The sequence below is a fragment of the Lates calcarifer genome, linkage group LG1, assembly GCF_001640805.2.
Source record: "Lates calcarifer isolate ASB-BC8 linkage group LG1, TLL_Latcal_v3, whole genome shotgun sequence".
Classification (NCBI taxonomy): domain Eukaryota; kingdom Metazoa; phylum Chordata; class Actinopteri; family Centropomidae; genus Lates; species Lates calcarifer.
This window is the reverse complement of record NC_066833.1, coordinates 2,558,817-2,576,403: the sequence shown is the minus strand read 5'-3', so window position 1 is coordinate 2,576,403 and position 17,587 is coordinate 2,558,817. Positions and strand designations below refer to the sequence as shown.

At 43.9% G+C, this 17,587-nt stretch overlaps 1 protein-coding gene across 1 annotated transcript; it reads left to right on the top strand.

Annotated features, from left to right (window-relative positions):
• The first annotated feature begins 475 nt into the window (after window positions 1-475).
• On the top strand, window positions 476-12,868 carry dnajc10 (DnaJ (Hsp40) homolog, subfamily C, member 10). Its single transcript, XM_051075275.1, has 25 exons — window positions 476-628; window positions 1,337-1,577; window positions 1,759-1,922; window positions 2,065-2,115; window positions 2,414-2,496; window positions 2,681-2,812; window positions 3,206-3,299; window positions 3,458-3,535; window positions 3,907-3,950; window positions 6,755-6,820; window positions 7,116-7,181; window positions 7,277-7,366; window positions 7,448-7,558; window positions 7,633-7,747; window positions 8,081-8,208; window positions 9,434-9,550; window positions 9,637-9,738; window positions 9,827-9,887; window positions 10,288-10,382; window positions 10,572-10,705; window positions 11,328-11,381; window positions 11,565-11,712; window positions 11,916-12,038; window positions 12,244-12,351; window positions 12,434-12,868. Exons 2-25 carry the CDS (start codon window positions 1,369-1,371, stop codon window positions 12,443-12,445), a joined length of 2,385 nt encoding a protein of 794 aa, XP_050931232.1. The 5' UTR covers window positions 476-628; window positions 1,337-1,368; the 3' UTR covers window positions 12,446-12,868.
• The last annotated feature ends 4,719 nt before the right edge of the window (window positions 12,869-17,587 follow it).

The window sequence follows — 17,587 nt, the reverse complement described above, 5'->3', positions numbered from 1 at the left end:
ACTTTTACTTACAGAAAGCATTTAAATACATCTACCACCACTGATAAAATGTCATTTCATAATAACCTATTGAGCTATTTCATAGATATGACTGTTTGAAGGTTAATTTTCTTCCGATAATTATTCATATAAATGTATTAGTTCAATTGACTGTTTATTTCACAGTTATTTATTTAACTCTGGTGGTTTGGAATTCCACAGAAGAGGGGTGTGTTGTTGGAATATTTACATTTATAATTGCGCAGCCCTGAACGCAACAAACTCTGACGCTCTGACGTCGTCGGAATGCGGCTGTTCCGTCAAGTTACCGCAGACAACAAACATCACGGTGAAATCACGGTAAATGTAACTATTCTGTTGTCGAAATAAAAGAGCAAACAAGCAGAACAAAAGCGGGACGGGATCCGATTTTTCTCATCTAACACACTGTCATTTTAGCATGCAGATAAGTTACGATTTATTCGTCGAATAGCCCCGCTGTCTTTTTTTTAATGCGGCTTTTATTGTGAAATGCGGTGAGCGGAAACAGGCGCTGTGATATTGTGTGTAAAACTTGACGCCGGTCGGAGCCGGACGCTGATGCGGATCCTCAGTCTCACACTTCTCTGCAACTTGAGACACCTTTAAGGTAAGAAACCCGCTGCTTTTAGATCAGGAGTGACACGACGGTAAACGTTAGGTTAATTTTAGCTTTAGCTTCACCAACACACGGCAGATAGCTTAATGTCGCGGTAAGGCTAACTACCTAATTAGCTATTTAGTTGTTATAACTGCTACAGACCGGCGACACACAGCTAGCCACTAGCTTAGCTTAGTTTAGCTCCTCACACATCAGAGGAGATCCAGGTTTGTCTCAGTGGACACAAATACCAGCGTGTGAGACAGTGTCTTTGCTTGTTGTGAATAAGTTAGTACAGTATTATGAGTATTTTACCATCAGTATATCCTCACTGAATACACTCAGCTTTTTCTCTGAATGCCTGTTTTCCTCCAACCAAATGTCTACGTGCCAAATTGTTATTACTGAGGTTAAGGCAGCAAATAACAATGAATTATATATTTTTAAGAGTCGATATTTGAAGACACAGGGAACAGTAATACAGAACAAATAGCCGGTTTGCTGTCGGCTGTAAGAGCCCGAGGGGATGTAAAGGGGGATGGTGGGACCCTCCTGAATCTGCTCCCATGCTCTAAGCCAGTCCACCCCAGTCAGGACAGGGGTTGTAAGATCTAATAACGGCTTCACCACACAGTCTGACTGTCTACCAGCAGTAAAGCCCGTAGCACTGACCTGCTCTTCTGCTCAGTAAGGGATGTATGTGCCTGTGTGTTCCAGCTCCTCTGCTTGAACTGGGTGGACTGGTGGTAATGGCGTACAGGGTTGTCCTCAGGGCTCAGCAGAAACATCCCGTCCGGTTTATTCTGCCTCTGCTGCTCCTCGTCACCCTGCTGGTGGCGGTTTGGGCAGAGAGTCGAGACTACTACAATCTGCTGGGAGTCAGCAGGGAGGCCACCACCAGAGAGATACGACAGGCTTTCAAGAAGCTGGCGCTCACCATGCACCCTGACAAAAACCCTGGTGAGTCAATCAGAGAAATGATAAACCTTGACAAATCCCCTGAGACACCTGCACATAATCCCTGTTAAATACCACAGACCTGTAACATCCCAATCAAACCTAGAATTTCCTAAAAACCCAGACGAAACTTTGGTCAGTGTAAACAAAACCCTAAACCTTGATAAAAAATGTGTGCTTCAGGGTGACCACACAGCCCATGAGAAGTTCCTGCAGGTGAATCGAGCCTACGAGGTTCTGAAGGATGAAGACCTCAGGAAGAAATATGATAAGTATGGAGAAAAGGGATTGGATGAGCAGCAGGGAGGGCGCTATGAGAGCTGGAGCTTCTACCGTTATGACTTTGGTGAGTCTTGAAGCACACACACCTGTCACATGTAGCTATGGTGATGACACAAGAGCTTTTGTTTCGTTTGCTTTTATTGAAAACCAGCTGCTGATTTTACTGAGAGGAAATCTTTAGTCTTGACAGTTGTTTCTGTGTTCAGGTATCTATGATGATGATTTGGAGATCATCACGTTGGACAGCGGAGATTTTGGTAAGAGTGACTATTTTCAACTCGATTTTCATTGCGGCTTTAAGCTTACACGTAACACAGGAGACAGGCGCTCCACTAAACAGATCTTTACTGTCCACTTTTGGAGCATCAGACAGATAAAGCACTCATGAAACAGCAAACATGCTGATAGAAACCAAAGGCAGATGTGCTGCCTGATGTCCTGGGACCTTCACTGAAGTTTCTGACATATCAGCAAAGGCACTAAAACATGAGTGTTATGTAAGAAGAGTTGACAAGTAGACAAGTAAGGGAAGTGACTGGTGTTTGTGTGTTTCAGAGGCGGCAGTGAACTCTGGAGAAATATGGTTCATCAACTTCTATTTCCCACGATGCTCACACTGTCACCAGCTGGCTCCAACGGTAATATAACACTAAAAGACACTAAAGACACAGTAAACCCGCTCACATGTACAAACTAAACACACTAAACTCTGAACATACACCTGAGAGGCAGGTGTATGTTTCTCACTGCTGCCTTTTTATGTTTTATGATGTGTGTGTTAAGTAGAAATAAGCAGTAGATTTCTTTGTGTCTGTCTCTCAGTGGAGGGAGTTTGCCAAGGAGATGGATGGAGTGATCAGGATTGGAGCAGTGAACTGTGGAGACAACAACCATCTCTGCAGGAGGAAAGGCATCAACAGCTACCCCAGTCTGTATATATACAGAGCAGGACAGGTCAGTTCACAGTAAAGAAAAGCTGCATTAGATGAAATAGAAGTACATCCATTCAGGCAGCGGAGGATTTCTAATGCAGCAGATCACATCAGTTTTCTTGTCTCCGCTGATTGTTTTCATCTGTTTTGAAAATCGGTGTTTACACTGGAAACAACCTCCATGTTTACACAAGTAAAACTCAGCAATCAGCAGCACCTGCACGTTCACTCAGTGGCAGCTCAACAGTGCACTTTTTTTGAATGTAAAATTCTGTTATGTGCAAAGATGTAGACAACACATTATCATGAGCTACTGTAGTGCATGAAAGTTAAACGCTGAGTTACACGTCATCTTTCCCGTCTGACTAAGTCTGTTAGCTTAGCATCAGAGCAAGCTTTGTTTGTCTTTCTGCAGAAACCAGAGAAGTTTAATGGGGAGCGTTCGAAAGACAACCTGGTCCGCTTCTCCATGCAGTTTATCACTACAACTGTCATGCAGCTGTGGCAAGGTAAACTACTCCAAACTGTTCATCATTTACAGTGAGCTTCAGACCTCTGTATCACTGCCCACATCTTTAATCCTCCAAAACTGAATTTGGTCTTTTTATCAGGCTAGTTTACATCGTTCTGTGTGGTCTGACCTGTGGTGTGTTTTTTTTTAATATAGGTAATGTGTTCAGCGAGATAGAGAATGCGTTCATGTCAGGGCTCGGCTGGCTGATCACCTTCTGCTCTGACACTGGAGGTAACACATATGCATCAGTGAGGGCTTTTTCATGCCTGGCAGTGCTCTCACATGTCTGATTGTCAGTCAGAACAGTTGCACGCATTTCTCAGTGTGTCACAGATACATATGCACAGATGTGTGATGTAGGACACATCTGTTAAAGACGTGTCACATCATCACACCTGTGTCTTTGTGTTTCATGTGTGCACTACATGTAGATGTTGATGAGAAGAGGCAGACAGGTGTGAAGTCTCATGAATCATTCAATGTAACCTTGAATGCTCAGATATTTAAATGCATTTTCTTGCATAGAGTAAACTGGTCTTATCTAGCGTGTCATGTTCCGCTAATCTTGTCTGTCCATCTGTTTGTCTGTCTCTCTCTCTCAGATTGCCTGGAGCCAAGAACAAGACAGAAACTGGCAGGAATGTTGGTGAGAGCACAGTAATGATATAATCGCAGGGTTTCCCCAGCCACATAGGGCGTCAGTCAGTCCTCAGACTCTCAGCTTGACTCTGGCTCTGGTGGCTCAAACATGAACGTCTGCACAACTCCAAGGCTGCTAGTATCTGTTTTTCAGGTTGTGGTGTACGGTGCTAATGGTCACCGTGCTGCAGCGTTAGAGTGGGCGTGGTTTCAGCAGACACGTCCTCAGTGTCTCAGAGCAGAGAGAGCTCCTCATTTTTTCAGGATTTTCACAATTAGCTGGGTGGTTAATAACACATTTTCTGTGGTGTGACCGACTCAGAAGGCATTAGCATTACTTCTTCACACTGACTTTAAAGATTTCCATTTGTATCTACTGTGACATGGTAACGCAGGTTAGATAATACACCATCTTGTGATGAGTCTTGGGGTAGGAGGGTGAGAGAAGGAGATGTGTGGAGGGAGAGAAGGGGGAGAAGGAAGAGAGAGGGAGGGAGATAGGGAGGGGAGGGTGGAGGATGGAGAGATCATTGCTGTTTGTCAGCAGCAGCTCTCTCCATCTTTCCGTTACTCCTCCTCTCTCTGCTGGTCCACCTCCAGAACCCTCGTTTCTCCTTCACCTCCTCTTCTTCTGAAGGTGAGGCAGTGTACCTGTAGCTGGATGTTTTGTAAAATCAGGGACTTGACCTCCTCCTCTGCCTTGCAGACCTGCTTCACCAGGGCATCCTCCTTCTCAGCCCACAGCTTCTGCGCCTCCTCCCGTCTCCTCTCCCAGCTCTGCTGCCTCTCCACAAGCTGCTTCTTGCAGTCCTCTTCCAGAGCATCGCACCTCCTGATGGTCTCCTTCAGCTCTTCTTCTCTGAGGGTCAGGGTGGATGAAAGGACCTGATTCTCCTCAGTGCGAGTTTTCACTTCAGTTGTCAGCTCCCTGCGACACTGCTTTAGGTCAGCGCTGCGCTGAGTCTCCTCCTCTAGGGCGGTCTTTACCTCCTTGTACTTGTTCACCCAGAGGTCTGTCTCCTCTCTCTGGGTGATGAGGCTCTCTCCAGGGGAAGACAGTTCCCTCTCCAGGCTCTGTCTCAGGAGAAGCTCCTTGTTGTGCTGCTCTTCCAGGACGTCGTACCTGCTGATGCTCTGGTTCAGCTTGTTCTCTCAGTCCAGCGTCGTTGAGAGGATCTGATTCTCCTCAGTGCGAGCTTGGATCTCACCTCTGATGGAGCTGATCTCTTTCCGTGCCAGCTCCCTCTGACACTGAAGGTCAGCGCTGCGCTGGGTCTCCTCCTCGTACATGTTCACCCAGAGGTCTGTCTCCTCCTTCTGGATGATGAGGCTCTCTTGGAGGGAAGACAGTTCCATCTCCTTCTTCTCTCTCTCGACAAGCTCCTCCCTCAGCTTCTCCTCCAGACTGCTGCACCTTGTAAAGGCCTCATTTAGTTGTTTGTTCTTGAGGCAGAGCTGAGTTGACCTGAGGAGAAGCTCCTCGGTCTGCTCTTCAAAGGACTCTTGGAGCGATGAGAGCTCCCTGTGGCTCTCCAGGATCAGCTCCTCCTTCCTCTTGAGAAGATCCTGGGTCTCCTTCGCAGCCTCTAGAACTTTCAGCAGCTCTGATTTGGCTGCATGGGGCTCTCTTTGCAGCGTCTGGTCTGTGTGGCTGCTGAGCTGCTGCTTCAGAGCAGTGTTTCACTGGCCAGCTGCATGTTGTGCTCCTCAGCTGAGAGGAGGGCTTGTCTCAGGCAGAGGCAGAAACTAAACTTCTTTTGGGGGTTTAGAGAAGACAGATCTAGAATGTTCCAACATAACGAGATCATCTGTAATCAGAACATTGTAATGACATGTTAGATTCTTTTCTAGAGTTCTGATCAGTTGCTATGGCAACGATATAGATTAGTAATGCTTGTTCTATGAATACATACAAATGTATACAAAAAATACTTTAATACACCAAACCAAATAAACAGATAAACTAATACAACTGTAATGTAGCCACACATGAAATGAGATGTCGCCCATTTTCAATGCAAAACAACAGAGGTTCCACTAAACCCAACAACAAAAACATCAACCAGTGCAAGCATGATTTTGTGAATTACATGCCAGTGAAGTAATGAAGTGTAGAGGTAAATTAAATCTGCACAAGCAGTTAATGTTCTTATTTTTAACTCTTACTCCATATATTCACAAGCTGACTTCACATTTCTAGAGTCAACGCTCAGCCCATCAGCAGCTCCGAGCCTGACATCTCTGACATTATGAACCTTTAATGACTGTTTGTATGATATTAATCGATACATCGATTCAGTGATCAACGATCCAATCGCATCGATCCAAAATGAAAACATTGATCAGTAGGGCTGTAACGATGCACCGTGGCACGATGCATCTCCATTCAGAAAAGTTTATGATATGCATCATGACGCTGGAAAACTGTGTCGCGATGTGACTGATGAAGTAAGAGCTGTGTCCTGAAGTAATCCTAAACTGCAGTAATCCTAAACTGCAGTCTCATCTTCCCACAGCCTCTGACAATGTAACAGCATCTGGCTGCTTCAGGTTCTGCTCAGTCAGATGTCTGTAGACTGCTCGCTGAATTAATGAACGTTTTTGGGAAATATGCTATTTGCTTTTTTCATAAAATGTAAAGCTACAGGCTGCAGCCAGTTAGCATAGCTTAGCAAAATGATTGAAAAAAGGGGAAGCAGCTAGCCTGGCTCTGTCCAGGTATGCCTGTTTTAGTAGTCTTACTGACTGACTGAATAAATCCTACTGGTCCCACTGGTTAAACTCACCCACCTGTGTTGCTTGTGTCTGCAGGATGGCCTGGTTAAAGTGGGATGGATGGACTGCACCACACAGGAACAGCTCTGTGCCAGTTTCCAGGTAGGGCTTGGCAATACTGCTGCACTACTAATACTACTACTGAAAGATACAGATATGGTACTCTCCATGGAAAAAAACACTCCTTATTTGGAAGATAAATCAGAGTATCATCTGCAGAGCAGCATATCTTCTTAACACACCTCTGCCCTCAGCTGCTCTGAACTGCTTTTAGCAGTTCATTTTCTGGAGAGAAAAGGTGTCCTGCAGTAACAGCAGTTGTAACATACAGCAGTAGTATTATAGCAGTATATGGTATATCATTTACTAGTAATGGAATCCCCCTGCTTTGTCTCAGGTGACCAGTGGAGCGACTGCTTTGTTCCCACCTGGAAGTTCTCTGGATCAACAAGGCAGTGTACTGGTAAGAGACAGGACACATTACTGTCTGTACTGTAGTACTGTCTGTAGTAATACTGTTTGTAGTACTGCAGTACTGACTCCCTGTATGTGTTTCAGTGGCTGAATACTCTGGACAGTAAAGAGATTTACAGTCAGGTCATCAACCATCTGCCTGACCTGGAACTGCTGACCAGTGACAGCTTCCAGGTACACACACTACACAGATTAACGTACAACACACGTTAAAACTGTGAGAGCTTTTGATGATGTGTAACTTTCTGTCTCCAGAGGAAGCTGGCCCATCATCGCTGGTTGGTCAGTTTTACGTTTGGAGACAGAGGCACCGCCTCCAACGAGTACAAGAAGCTACAAGCTTTCCTCAGAAATGACCACATACAGGTACCTGTCTGTCTTTCTGCATGTCTCTGTCTGTCTGCCTGTCTGTGTGGCTGACTGTCTGTCTGTCTCCTCAGGTTGGCAGAGTAGACTGTATAGCAGACTCAGAGTTGTGTCAGTCTCTCTACATCCACAAACCCTGTGTGGCTGTTTTCAAAGGACTGGGAATCCATGACTTTGAGATCCACCACGGTCAGTACTACAGACTGTGGTAGTACCTGCACGAACTGCCATCATGTTGTATCAATGAAAAATTATTCTGCTGTTGAGATGTGGACATGTTTTCTTTAGGGCTATAGCCAACAATTATTTTGATTATTGACTGATTGGTCAGTTATTTTGTTGATTAATCAACTGATTGTTTGGTCTATAAAACATCAGAAAACAGGATAAAATGCCCATTACAGTTCCCCAAAGCCCAAGTTCAGATGTTTGTTTGATTCAAAACCCAAGGGAATAGCTGCTGCCTGAGTTCACCTGTCCGTCTCTTCCCCCTCTGTCTGTGTAACCTGTTGCTCTCTGTAGGTAAAGATGTGTTGTACAACATTGTGGGGTTTGCGAGGGACAGTGTTCGCGCTCATGTGACGACTCTGAGGCCCGACAACTTCCCCTCAGACAGAAAGGAGCCCTGGCTGGTCGACTTCTTTGCTCCGGTTTGTAACCAACTACTTTACTTAACTTTAGTTCTGTTATTGACATCAGGCTTTTCTCTAGTGTTTGACAAGCAGACAAAACTTAGCCAGTAATGTGTTAGCGATCCATCTCCTGCTCAGCAGTCAGCCTGAGACACACCGACACAAACCATGTGTTTTAGACTCTCTACAGCCAGGAAGCAGAGGAACAGAAAATAATGTCTCACATAGCATCTTCCCTATCATAAGTGAGCAGGTGGAAGGTGCCACGTCAGCACTGATAAGCTTGACTTCACCTCTGATTGTTGTATATTTCACACTTTGCTGCTTAATGACCCAGCCTGTCTGACTCCCTGTTTACCTTCAGGGCTGGTGATGGAGCTGCACCTACAACACAAACAGTCAGAGATAGGGAGACAGACACTGAGAGGCAGGCAGAAACGAACCAATGTAGCAATGGGAGAAAATCACTGTTTGGCTGGAGCTGAGTACGTAAATTATTGGAAGTGCTTAGTGTTTAAGCCTCAGGTTTGTGAGAGATGAGGGAGCCAGAACGGGATGTTCTGAGTCAAGTTTCCATCCAAATGAAGGAGCTGAGTGTATCAAGATAAACAGCTGATGGAGCTGATTCTCTGGTCAGTGCCATTAAACCACTGCAGAAGAAGAGGACACGACGAGATGAGGCCTTTAAAAGAGCTCCAGTCAAAGCTCAGATGATGGAAAACATGATAGAAATCTCTGTGTTAACGTGAGGAAGGTTCCAGTCTCCTCCTTTTTTTCCTCAGATTTTTATGCACAGATTGAAAATACACATAAAACAGGTGGATTAAACACACTTACTAACCCCAGGCTGCAGCCTTATCACCTGTTCACACATATGGACTCAAACACAGGAGGTGTGAGAAAATACCATTCAGTCTCCAGAATAACATCCTGGCACTGCCCACCATGACTCTATTTGTGAATCACATTGTGTTTTCTACTCCAGCCGAGCTGTGTGAAAGCTGATCACTACAGTTTATGGCTTCACCATTTAATATCACATCACTTTTAACAAGCTACTGGGACTGAGACAAAAACAAATAATCAATGGAGAGTCAGGAGACAAACTGCTCTGCCACATGCCAACAGGAGAAAATAACTACCCAGTCAGAGTGTTTAATGCTGAATGTGCCCACAGCTCAAACACCTATTCTCCTGACCTCACCTGCTTAGACATCACTTTGTGTTTGATTTCTGTGTGCAGTGGTGTCCTCCATGCCGAGCTTTACTGCCTGAGCTGAGAAAAGCTTCCATCCAGTTGGCTGGACAGATGAAGTTTGGCACTCTGGACTGTACCATCCACCACAACCTCTGCTCTATGGTGAACACATGCTGCACATAGAAGACCTGCATACTTATAATTATGAGATGGAGACGCGATGATAACTTTTTCTTTCTGTGTCTCAGTATAATATTCAGGCGTACCCCACCACAGTGATCTTTAACGGTTCCTCTGTGCATGAATATGAAGGACAGCATTCAGCGGACGGCATCCTGGAGTTCATACAGGTACTGCCTCATCCTGATACTATTCCTATTCCTAGAAAACATGTAGTGGTTTCAACCACTAACGCTTGTCTCATGTCTGTCTCTGCAGGATCTAGTCAATCCATCTGTGGTGGTCCTGGATCCTTCCAGCTTCGCTGAGAGAGTTAAAGGTGAGACCAGTCCTGACAGTAGATAATAGGTAGTCCTGGTACTCACCGTTTAGACCAGCACAAGATAAATGTATAAATACATACAGCTTGTACGGTGCGGTGTAGTTCATCACCAGACAGCTCTGTTAAGTTTCTCCACAACAACATACTGTGTGTTGAAGTAACAGTTGCAAGTTAGTGTTCTTTAAAAGCATCACCACAGTCTCTTTCCCCTCCTGTGGCTCACTTGTCTGCACTGTTTAAAACACAGCTCTTGGTTGAGGAAGAGCCCAGGGGAAGGGAGGATGTTCAGGCTTTAAATTATTCTGACTGTAGTGCAGCTGGTAAACTCTTGTAGTCTAAGGCCCAGCTCCTCTTCTAACCACTTAGATCCTCTCTTCTCCTCCTTTGTTGGTTGCAGGTCGAGCTGAAGGGCAGATCTGGGCAGTGGATTTCTACGCTCCCTGGTGTGGTCCCTGTCAGGCTCTGATGCCAGAGTGGAGACGTATGGCCAGGGTACGACACATAATATCCACACCGTACACAAGCAGTGCATACACTCCCCACTGAGAGGAGCCAACTGGACTCAGCACTGTTCACCCAGGAGACACAGTTTGTTGATGAGACAGAAGGTTTATATGTTTCTGCTGGAGATCAGTGCAGCCTGTGTAACCTGTGTTACTCTCTGTCTCTCTCACCACACAGATGCTGTCGGGTCAGATCCTGGTCGGTTCAGTTGACTGTCAGCGGTTTCAGACGTTCTGTCAGAGTCAGGGTGTGAGGGCGTACCCTGAAGTCCGACTGTACCCCAGCAACGCGCGGCAGCCAGATCGCTTCATGTACGCCCCGCGCTTTAAAACACTCATTCTTATGCACAGAAACTGCTTCACACATTGTTAGACACTGGGAAGGTCGTTCACATAGAGTCAGATGAGAAGATGGATATCAGTTTCATTTTGCCTCAGTAAATACATTTCATAAAGCCAACATGCATTCAGTCTGTACTGGAGCACATGAGACAGCTGTCAGGGACGAACCTCTGGCTGTGTGCAGAGTATTATCATCCAGCTCACTGTCCCTCATAACAATGTTTTTGGCTGCAGCAGGCAGCTCAAAATACCACCGTACATAACCTGCTCAGCACTGAGAGGCACAGCAGACACACACAGTTAGATACTAGCTGGTGAACGCAGAGCAGCTACACAGGCAGAGATTTCCCTCAGGAGCTGATGGAGACCAAACACAGAGCTAAGAGAGGGAATACTGGACTTAGATTCATCCTTACGTCGCTTCTTATCTACTGAATGTGTAAATGAGCTGTTTGCCACCACGTGGACAAAAATAAACCAGATAGAATGATAACTGTGACTGTGTTAGGTCCCTCTGAATGTTAACATCAACCTGTTAGCTGGAATGAGTTACTGTCTTGTTCAGTCTGCTCGTTGATCTGTGTGTCTGCAGGAGTTATAACGGTTGGCACAGAGATGCTCATTCACTGAGAACATGGGCTCTGAGGTGAGACACAGATTTATATTGTCTCTCTGCTCTGTCTCTGTCTCTTTCTCTCTGAAATTGAAATTCGTCCTCTCGTTCTTTCTCTCTCTCTCTCTGCCCTCCTCTCTTCCTTCAAAGACTGAGTTCATGTGGAGTCCTTTACTGTGGGCTAGGTCTAGTTGTGTTAACACGTTGTGTGTACAGTTCTTTACCCAGAGCGTCGGTGGATCTGACTCCAGAGTCCTTCCGGTCTCTGGTTCTGTCGGGCCAGGATCACTGGGTTGTGGATTTTTACGCCCCCTGGTGTGGACCCTGTCAACACTTTGCCCCAGAGTTTGAGGTCCTTGCTCGGGTGAGCCCCTTTGTCTTTATTTTCTGATCCAGTAGCTTTTGTTGTGTAGTTCCTGTCAGTCTCAGCCCAGGAGACACAGCAGACAAACCAAAGCCGGACTCCTCCAGCTGCTCCAGGCTCTGAAACATAAATGAACATGTTCTCAGAGGAGAGGATGTCTCTGGTTGAGGCTGTAATGAGGATGTTCTTTGTGTGATTGACAGATTGTTAAAGGGGAGATTCGGGCAGGAAAGGTGGACTGTCAGGCTCATTATCAGACCTGTCAATCAGCTGGAATCACCGCCTACCCAACTGTCAGATTTTACCCGTACCTGGGAAGAAGGAGGGTGAGGACACGCACGCACAGCAGCACTGAGAATAAAGAGTTTCACCTGTTTGTTATCAACAACATGAGACGGACAGCTACAAAACACAGAATCAGCCCCTCAGCAACATCAACCTGAATCTTAGAGAACGTCTTTGTCAGCTGTCCTCCATGCTGTGTTGTCCCTGCACTGGTAAACCTGTAAAACTGTGTGTTTGTGTTGACAGTATGAACACAGCGGGGAACCCATCAACAGCCGGGATGCTAACGTGATTGCTGACACCATCAGACAGCGACTACAGCTACTGTTGCCACAGTTACACAGCAAACCAAAGGTAAATGTCTGTTTATGTCAGATTCAAACTCAAACTGTCTGCAGAAGAAAAAAGAATCTGACGTGTGTCTCTTTCTGCACAGGACGAGCTCTGATGGTCTCGGGGTTGTGCCAGAGGAAAGACCAGCAATACATGGGTCAGGGAGGGGACAGAAGTGGACTTGATTGGTCCAGTGTAATGATCAGTCAACAAACACTCCTTTATAAGAACACAGCTGTAACACAGACAGACAGACAGACGGACACTGACTGTTACCTGCTGTGCTGAATGTACTGAGAACACTTCTGCCTTGTTTTTATTTGTTTTTAGTTTGTCTCCATTGTTTGTATTTACTCTATGAAGTAAAACTGTGGGACACTGTATACTGGACATGTCACACACACACACACACACACACACACACACACACACACACTCAGCCAGATGTTGATACAGTGTTGTATTTTATTGTTCATGTGGAAACTGTTGGACCTTCACAATAAAAGGTGTGTTTCGGTTAAAAAACCCTCAACTTTAACTTCAGTTTTTAATCAGCCTTTGTTACAGACCTGAGCAGATCTCAGGAGTCAGAGTTTATACAAGTGATGGGCAGCTGTTTTCACATCTGTTTAACCACAAATGGCCCAAACATTCTGGCTCCAGCTTCTGAAATGAGAGGATTTGCTGGTTTCATATTGTAAATTGAATATTTTGGGGTTTTGGCTGCAACAAAACAAAATGTATCCTGATGCTACTTTGGGCTCTAAGAGGCATTTTTTTCTATTTCCTGATGTTTTTATACCAAATGATTAATGGAGAAAATAACAGCAGACTAACTGATAATAAAAAAGCTCTTAAGCTATGTAGAGGCTATATAGTCTTTATATCCTCTAAATGAAAGTGTATGTTAGTAACTTAGTTTAATTCCAAGTCCTCAAAAGTTTCAAAAAGCAGTGAATTCTTAAATATTCTCTCTTTGATCAGGTAGACGCCAATGTTTGCTTTAAAATCTGGTTGCAGGTTGTTGGAAGACGTTCTCTCCTTTCCAAACTAGTGTGTTAGTGGTGTCAGTCGATTGTTCGACAGCAGGCTTTTAAACAGCGTCGCTATTACTGCTGACAGAAGCTAAGAAGATGCATCATCGCTTCATAATGTAAAAGTGCTGATTTTTACAAAGACTCAACTAATGAATTTAGAATTTTTAACAGTTTAAATCATTCATTCATGTCATGACACTTATCTGGGCCCAAGTTGCACTGATTCAATCATAATAATTTAATAATTCAGAATTATTGTTTTAAACTGGTGGGAGGTCCTGATAAAAGTATGATATGAACAATAATAAGCATATTTTACTTGTTTCCCATCACATTTTGAACAGTGTGACTGTGAAATTATATGAGATATGAAAAAGATCTTAAAATGTATTATATGTACTTAATGAACCCTGCAGAAAACCTCTTTAAAAACATTTTATATGATTAATTAAATAGAAGAGTCTAAACCTAATGCTACCAAATGTCCCTGAGCAGTTTGGCTTGAGAGTGAAGTTTCCCTCTGTTTTAAAAATTGTGCTTCTTATTGTTACTTCTCTTGAGTGTCTTCACTGTGCGGAATGACAACAACAATTTAATTTAAATATTAATTAATCTGCTGCTCATTTTCTCCTTTAGTCCACATTCATCTGTTTCCTGGATGCACAAGAGCACAGATGGTTCAAGGTTAAACCTTTGGGACAAAACAAACTATATAGATATCAGATTTTTCAATGAGGGAGAGAGAGAAGATGTAATTTTACCTTTGCACTGCACTGTACAGCAACTTAAACACACTGCGGGAAACAATTAACTTTTCTACACTATTCTCAGTTTGACCAGCAGGTGTCAGTGTTGACACACACTGCAGGAGACAGGAGCTAAACCAGAATGGATTCATACACTGACTATGATTAATCAAAATAAATAACAACTTACTGAAAGGCAAGACAAAAACTTAACTGCTGCTGATACACAGCCCTAGTCAAGACAGGGTGGGAGCAGTGTAAGCTTCCTAATGGTTTATATAATCATGTGTTTCCACTTTAACCAGCAGGTGTCACTGCGTCTCCTCTATTCAGCCGCTCCTTTGGGAAACAGGAAGAACCTGAACAGTCTCAGCTGTAACACTGAGAAACAGTCAGAAGGAGCAGAAGCAAGTTTCAAGTGCTGTCAACACTTAAATGTGTTCATTGCACAATTCCTATAGACAGAAGAAAATGTACCAGCTGTTGAAGCAGCAGATACAACACAGAGTAAACCGAGCTGACAGAGTCTGGTACTGGTTTGAGAAAGTTCAGACTGCAGCAGACTGGACTGAAAGCTGCTTCACACTGAGTTCAAACTGAGTTTCTGATAAATGAAAGAAAGTGCACCTTTGCACAGGAACAATACACACCAAGCCCAAGATGACCGGGTCACATCTTTGTGTTCTGTTTCATTTTATGTTTATGCATCTGGTCAGCAATGGTTGTAACCCCACCTTAGCACTTAGAGTGTTCTCTTTACCTGTTATCCAGCTGTGGGCTGTGTCTGAAAGTAATTTTGTGATTCTACATATGACCTCTGTTTACCCAGAAAGAACTAGCTTTTTTCTTTTTGCTTGGGTCAAAATCTACATATTTCCACACAGCATACTTAACATACTTTCCAGTGAAAAAGAGTGAGAGTGCAGGCGTGCAGGCATTTTAAAACTGGTCACATGCCAATTTCAGAAAAATCAACACAGCAAGTAAATTGTCAGGTTTTGCGTAAATACCTTGCTTTTACATTTGGGCTTGATACGAAACCATATGAAAGAAGCTGCATGTTTGAACTATGATGCAGCTGCATAGTTTTAACTAGTCTAGATCCATGCTAGCTGCTCTGTGTGGCTGTACTTAAAGGCACAGCTGTGCTTTGAGCTAAATGCTAACATCTGCATGTTTACATTTGCAGTTTAGCATAAAACATGGAAGTGATGTCATTAGTTTTGCAGGTATTTTGGTCCTAAATTAAAGTACAAATTAAAAGTTAAACTGTGTTAGAGGAAAAGACAGGATCAGCAAGCTCATACTCAGGATTCGTCCTCTTGGTACCATGCATAGGACCAAAGTTATAGACCAACCACCTGCCACCATTGCCACCCTCGAACAAACTACATAGTCTCCAATTACAAATCTTTGTATGGAAATAAACAAAATGATTCAACAGCTAGAGTCTCCTTATCTACCTATGTTATACCACTGTGGGAAAACCTACTGGATTATACTGTTTGACAGTTTAAACGCTAAAATGCTTTGAGTTTAAGCACAGCCATCAGACAAACGTAATGGAGTAAGAAGGAGAAAGCCTCACAAAGTGGAAATACTCCATGTAAAGACCACCGTGTAAAAATGTATTCTAGTACTGTGATTAACTAAATGACCTTAGGCACTTTCCACCTCTGAGTATTATTAAAGCAGGACATTTTTCTGTATATCACTCCCTCCTTCTCACCCGCTCTGTGTTTTGTGGGCAGTTGGAGGTCAGCATTGACGCAGCACTGCTCCATAAACCACTGGAACCACTTACTGTGTGTGTGCGTTCTATTGTTTCATGATGTGAAATGGAGCAGCAAGTTGGACAAACACTCGCTGAGGTATTGTGGGAACCAACCTGGTAGTCCTGTGTGTGTGCGTGTGTGTGTTTGGATGATGATGTCAGATTAAAATAACTCTCTGTGTTGTGCGCTGATTAACCAAAGAAACTTGTATCAAATTGGATCTGTGTATTTGTTTTTAACCATTCGATTCTAGCACCTAGCAGCAGCAGCAGAAATGAACAAATAACACAGTTTGAATACAAGACTAAGCAGGGGCTAAATCACCATACTGGAGGCTAACACACCAAGAAACATAAGACTAACATATACCAGTGAATGTTGGATGAAACATGGACTAAATTCTGGCAAATACTAGCCCAAACCAGGGCTAAAACACTAGATAATACTGGACTGAACCAGGGCTAAAACACCAAAGGGACTAAAACATCAGCAAATATTGGACCAAAGCAGGAATAAAGCTCCAGTGAATACTGGATCAAACCAGTACTAATCTAACACAGAATTTTGGGCCAAACTAGAATATTGATCCAAGCCAGAGCTGAAACAGCAGGAAATATTAGAGCAAACTAGGCCTCAAACATTGGTGGAATATTGGATCAAACCATGACTAAAACACCAGAAAATAGAGGACAAGCCAGAGCTAAGACACTGGTAAGTCCTGGAACAAACCAGGGAAAGAACCCTAGATAATATAGGACCAAACATGGGCTAAACACCAGTGACTATTCCACCAAACCAGGGCTAAAACACCAAAGGGACTGAAACATCAGCAATTATTAAGATAAGATAAGATAATCCTTTATTAGTCCCACAGTGGGGGGATAAAGCACCAGTGAACACTGGATCAAACCAGAGCTAAACAACAGAGAATAATGGACCAAACCACCAGAAAACAGAGGACCAAACCAGAGCTAAGACACAGGTTAGCACTGGAACAAACCAGGGCTAGAATACCAGATAATTCTGGACTGAACAATGGCCAAAGTATCGATGAATACTGGATCAAAACAGAACTAATCTTACACAGAATTTTCAATCCAGGCCTGAGCTGCAACAGCAGTGAACAAACCAGGGTTGAAATGCCAGCAAATATTAGACCAAAATAGAGCTAAAACACCAGCGAATTGTAGCCTAAACCAGAGCTAAAACATTGTTGAATGTTGGACCAAATATTGACTTGACACTCTAGTAGACACAAAGTGGTTGACCATGCTTCTCTGCTGCTTCTTTTTTATGTATGCCTTGCTAACGTGTTAGCCTTGTGAACTCATGGAGACTTCTAGCCGTTTGTGTTTGTCTACTTTCTGCCCTCTAGTGTCGCAAACTCACCTAATGCAGCTTCAACTGTTTTCAACGAGGTCACTCAGGATGAAAATATTCTGTGCGTGACTGTGTGCTGTGTCAGCACTCAGGAACATGAATAGAGCCACTCAGCCTCAAGAAACAGACTACACCTTTTACCAACACCAGGTGTGTTTTCAGTCAGGCAGTCAGCTGAAGGAGAGGAGTGGAGAGGAGGAGAGCGGAGGAGGATAAGGAGGCGTAATAGCAGTAAATCCATGAAAACATTTTCTCTTCTCTCTCATGGAAACTGCAGCTGAGAAAACACTGCTGGAAATTAGTAGCCAGGAACTACTGG